The sequence below is a fragment of the Pinus tabuliformis genome, chromosome 3_2 (assembly GCF_031772625.1).
Source record: "Pinus tabuliformis cultivar Carrire ecotype Pingquan chromosome 3_2, CPIR1, whole genome shotgun sequence".
NCBI classification, from domain to species: Eukaryota; Viridiplantae; Streptophyta; class Pinopsida; order Pinales; family Pinaceae; genus Pinus; species Pinus tabuliformis.
In genome coordinates, this window is record NC_142302.1 from 1,113,717,221 (window position 1) to 1,113,723,170 (window position 5,950).

Here is a 5,950-nt window from a genome sequence, read left to right on the forward strand (position 1 = left end):
TATAACCTAATATAATTTCATGTAAAGTAATTACAAGTAGAAAAAAATATGCAAGATATTTAATACCTAATATCAACTTCATATATATCTATATATAGAAAAAAATTGTTAAAAGAAAATATTTTAATGTTGTATAGAATGAAATATCCAATGTGGGTTACGAATAAAATATTTTAATATGAATTAATATTGACATATATTTAAAAATATATTAATAACAAAAGATGAATTAGGTTGTTTTTTGCACTCTCAAATAAATTTACACATTATGAAATTTGATCCTTCTTTGCTCAAGTTAGGTTTGTGGTTAAGATGGATCTATGTTGGTATAATTAGTCATATGAAATTTGATCCTTCTCTGCTCAAGTTAGATATGCGGTTAAGATGGATCTATTCTGCTATAATTAGTCCTAAGTCAGAGAGAAATGGAATAATTAGGTATCAATGGAAAAGGGGCATGCTGACTAGGGATTTGGCTGAAAAATGATGATGGCTAGGGAGTTGGTTGAAAAATCTGAGGTCTCTCCTCACAGGTAATGAATGCATCACCAAATGAAACACAAAAATATATTGTAAATTTAGAAACATGTTTAGTATTGGTTACTTCGCAATGGCACTAGAAATTTGTACTTTAGAAAAAAAATGTAGAAATAGAATTTTCCAATTTTTTAGTGGGAAAAAATTATTAAAATGATAGATAGATACTAATATACCAAAATTTAGCATTTGAATATAACAAATTTAAATACATGTTTTATACATTTACATATATTTTGGAAAATACGCACCTTTGCATATTCAATAATGAAACAACTCATTGCCCATACGTCCACATGATCAACAGCATGACACATCAACATGGGTATTCGGTAAGCTAGCATAGTGTTTTTCTTTTCACATGAACATGGGTATCTAGTAGGTTAGCATAGTGTTTTTCTCTTCACATGAAAAAGCATGTTGTATCTCACATCTAGGGGAGAGATGTATAATGTTGTGTAGGGACCAGTGATTAATATAATACTTTTCCCACCAAACCACTAGAAGTTGACACTTGTGCAACCAATATTTAAACAAAATTAAATAACATTAAGTGCAAATATGTTTTAATTTATGTCCAAAATTTCCCAAAACATTCACCGTGCCCACAACTATCCATAAATAATATCTTAATATTTAAGAGTACAAATCATATTGACCCAAATAGAAAATAGTTAAAACCATAAATCCTTCCAAAATGGTCTATTCTAGAAGTACAGAGTAGCAGCCACTTCAATCCCCACTCATTAGAACTGAGGCTATGTGTCCCAAATAAATATCCATACCTGCACACAATAAAAGTGAATTTATGTCAACCATAATTGTTGTGTTGTTCAACATTTAAACTCATTGTGTTCAATAAATGACACCCAACCCAATAACATTTAAAACCACTATGTTCAATAAATGACACCCAACTTAATAACTTCAATAAATGACACCCAACAGAAAACAAATTCCTAGCCATTGGATCACATCCAATTAAATCTAGATCACACATTCAAAATGAAGCCTTTGCAATCCATGTCCATCCTCTCTACCAATTAAATTCAAGTGCAAAAAACTATAAAATAAGTTTAGCCACTGTTGAAGTTGCATGTTTAGCATTCAAAATATTCACTAGCCCTCGAGACAAACCATCACAGAACATTTGATAGTATATTAGAATATCATAGTTAGTTTCTCTATACGTTTTTACTTTTAAATCATGCATATGATATCTCGGGAACAACATTTTTCGATCACAATTGCAACCTAAAAAGTTCAAAATGCAGTAGATTACCTAATGTTCACAAATACATTTGTTTATTACTTTATCTCATAATTGAAATCTCATAAGAAAACTTAACACATATGTATCTAACTTGGGCCAAGAGGAAATAAAGAAATTGAATTAGCCAAGAGTAAAAAAATTGCAATGATATAGTACCAATAAAGGTTATTTTAGTGAACAATATAGTACCAATACCAACATCATTCCACAAACTGGTAATTGGGTCTTTTGGCTGAAGTTTGAAAGAAGGAACTAGTGAAGTACGTTGGTGAATTAGAGGAGCACCAAGGACCACACTTTTTTCCAATGGCACCAAAACTAAAATTGAAAGTACATCCAAGAGAAACCAACATACCAAGGGGAAATAATAGATCCATCTTGCATATAAATAATATGTCCAGTAAATACAAATAACATAGTGTGGAAGACAAATATCCACACAATCAAGCTAATCTATTGCAATAATTTGATAATCATCCATATAATCATCCAATACATTTTGCATACTTGTGAGTAGAAATTTCATTAAAGGAGTTGAGAGGGGTCTCCCTTTGTAAACAAGCATCCATAAGACAAGTCATGACCCAATGCCTAGCATGATTGGGTGGGTCATTGCACAAGTTGAGACACAATTTTCTTACATGACAATGTGGAGATAAGTTATTTTTAGTTAGAGGAAAATATAATCATGCAAACACAAGACAAATAAATACACAATCTTCTGCTTCAATAAAGAATTTATATTATGTAATGCTCTTCTTCCACATTTACCTGTGATAATCGGTTCACCGGGGTAAACATGTGATGAAGAGTCACTATGATATGATTAAATTTCCTAAGTGCATTTAAGGAAGTAGAACCAACTAACCAACACTTACCTCCCTCAGGTGCTACAAGACATGCAATACCCCACATCACTACATAAATGACACTTCAAGTGATAGCTGTAGCCATTATTGCAGGGAATTTAACTTTTAGAGTGATAATATATCTGTGTCTCTTTATGTGTTTCGAGATAAGTTGACCCTATTGCTTGGATAACACTCAATGTGTTGGGTTCATCTCAAGTGATACCCATAGCCATTATCGCGAGGAAGCTAAATTTTAAAGTGATAATATCTCTCTCGCATTGTGTGTTTCCAGAGAAGTTGACCCTATTGCTTGGATAACACTCAAGGTGTTGCGTTTTTTACAGATGATATTAGAGCAATTACAACATTATCCTACTGTGGGAAATAACTAGGCTTAAAGGTTAAAAGTTGCTATGGTTTTTGTTATGGTGATGACTTGTAACTAAACAATAAATTGATTGCATTACAACAATGAAGAAAAGACATAAGCATGTGATAAGAGTACAGATGAAGTTATAACATTGAGGAAGCCAGTTCGTACGATGAACTCCTACCGCCTTTGCCCATTGCTTTGCTCGGCTCAGCTGCGGAGGATAGATCCCGAGATTTATATGGAACGCTGAAGCGCAAATTGGAAACCCTTCAACCAGTGAGGGTTTTAAAACTTGAGAAACAAATAAAACTATGCTTTGGTTGCGTTTGCTGTCATTCAAGTGAGGCCACCCTTTTGCTGTCGTTCGAGTGAGGTTGCCCTTTTGCTATCGTAAAAGGGTGAAATGTTGTCACCGCTCTTTTTATTGAACCAGAGCTGCGAAAAGATAGATTGAATACAAAATACTCGATATCATGTTTCATACAACATGCAGAGCCCAATCAACTCATGCTATACAAACGATGAATAATAGCTCAAGACATCCAAAGGGCATGGTACGCATTTAAGCAAGAAATTAATAGGAAAGCCAAATAAAACCCTTGACATCAGTCGCATAAACCCAACAATCTTTTTTTCCCACAAACCTTCTCATAAATGGATGCTGAAACTATAAAACATGAAATTCATGGCTTAAACCAACATATAATGCAGTTACAAGATAAACCCATCGGCGGATTTCTCAAATATACTAGAAAATAACAATGATCCCACAGTGCATATTCATAAAACATGGAAAAAGGGAAAAATGAATTTCCCTGACAATCAGTAATATAACTGTGATGCACAGAAAGAAAGATAAGTTTTCGAAAATCGCATATGTACTCACCTGAGTTTCTAGCTCCCCCACAAAACTCAGAAGGGGATGTTACACTGAATTCAAAATCATGATTAGAGGAAATTATATAGCAAAACTAGCGATACATCAACGTTTCCATTCCCGACAAAATAACAACTCCAACCCTGAAAGAATTCTGAATTGCGAAATATTCTTCGGAATCTATGTATCAGAAAACCAGTCAGGATCTCCTTAGGTGAGAGCCTGGAACTATGCAAAATTCATCATTCATGCAATAAAGTAAAAATAATTATACAAAGAAATATCTGGAAATATACAAAATTCATCGTTCATGCAATAAAGAAAAAATAATTATACAACGACAGTTATTTTTCAGCCAAGAAATCCGGTTTGCTGCCACACCGCGTTCCGAACCCGGTTCATGGCTCGGCTCTTCAGCCGGACCCCTAGCCAGACGGAGGATGTATTAAAAATCCGACAGCGGGCGTGCTCCCTCGCCAGGTACTCGTGCGGTGGCAGCCTCTCCTCCTCCTCGTCGCTGGCCATGTCGAAATCGTCGGCATCGGCGTACTGTTCTTTCCGGTTGTCGACTCCCAGTATTTTGCTCCAGTCCGGCACGTTAACGGGCGGCGATTGATGATGGTGTCGGATCCCGGCGTACGAGGAGGATTCAAATTGACCGTCGTTACAATTCTTATGTTTGCTATCAGCTTGGAAACCTTCAAGGTCAGCATCCAGCTCTATGTCGACAGGCCACAGGTCTTCTTCCCACAGCTCGTTTATACTCCCTGACGGCATCGGAGATGAGGAACCGACGTATCTATCCATGTGATTCGATTCGAACCAGTGAGAGGGGTTCTTGATCATGTACTGCCCACTTACCACTTCCATCCCTACCAATACTCTAATTTGTTTTCTTGATTTTCCACGGAGGACGATTCTTCAACCGATCGTTTCCAGAGACAGACAATGAGCGCCTTGGGCCTGCTTCAAATCCCCTCCCGGCTACCGCCCATGCCCATCTCTTCAAGCCTCCACACTTGAAACCAACCTCCCATTTATTCTGCTCCCTCCCTGCCGCATTTCACTTCATCTCAGCGTATTTCATTCATTTTGCACGCATTTGGCTTCGTTGATAGGTCACAGAGCGCACTAAGTACTTTGCTTGCTACGTGTCAACTTTAATTCCTATGAAAGCTATTGAATTGGATGGAGTCTTTCCTGTTGGGTCGGCCACGTAAGGTGAGCCCATCAGCAGTGACGTTGTGTGGGGGCAGCAACATTAAAGCAGTGACGTTGTGTGGGGGCAGCAACATTAAAGTGTGAGGACAACCACATTGGTGCACAAATTCATTTTGAGAAATTGAAGGGTGGGAATTGTTATCAAGGAAGGCCACGCCATTAAAAATGTGTCTCCGTCTCATTGGCAGTTTCTAATTCTTATTCTTAAAGATAGGGTATGTCAGCACCATTGACAACACCATTTTATTCAAATTCTCATATTACTGTAGCGTGTTTCTCATGTCTTTGTTTTTACGATGTACATCACACCGAATAGTTTGTTTTTATGATGTACATGACATTTATTTTTGTGTTTATAATCCACATGACATGATCTTCGCACAGAAATTGCAAATTGCCCAGAGGATATATTGTGAAACGCTGACTTCATTGCTTTGTAGTTGAGAAGTTGAAGGTTGTTTCGGAGGGCAAGTAGTTGCATACAGAGCTCTAGAGATGGTGATAATGTTGCATATATTGTAAAATAGATGCACTGAAATAGGTTAAATATTGAATTATGCCATAAATATAAATAAATTTGGGTTAAGAGTTATCTATATGGAATAAATCTGGGTTAAGAGTTATCTGCCGTAATTTTATTAAATATGGTTGATTCTTTATTAAATATGGAATAAATCTGGGTTAAGAGTTATCTACCGTAATGTTTATTAAATATGGATAATTGAAGATTTTATGTTTTAAAGTAATGTAATAAAATAATATTTATGGTTGATTCTTTATTAAATATGGAATAAATCTGGGTTGAGTTATCTACCGTA

The 5,950-nt window shown here is 35.8% G+C and overlaps 1 protein-coding gene across 1 annotated transcript; it reads right to left on the minus strand.

The window, feature by feature from the left end:
• Nucleotides 1-3,979: 3,979 nt before the first annotated feature.
• LOC149184560 (protein S40-7-like) lies at nt 3,980-4,945 on the minus strand. The gene has a single exon (XM_089418935.1). It carries the CDS (start codon nt 4,779-4,781, stop codon nt 4,263-4,265), a length of 519 nt encoding a protein of 172 aa, XP_089275061.1. The 5' UTR covers nt 4,782-4,945; the 3' UTR covers nt 3,980-4,262.
• Nucleotides 4,946-5,950: the final 1,005 nt, after the last annotated feature.

Bases quoted from the DNA above. Each gene is read 5' to 3' on its own strand.
- LOC149184560 (XM_089418935.1), bottom strand. From the start codon at position 4,781: ATGGAAGTGGTAAGTGGGCAGTACATGATCAAGAACCCCTCTCACTGG.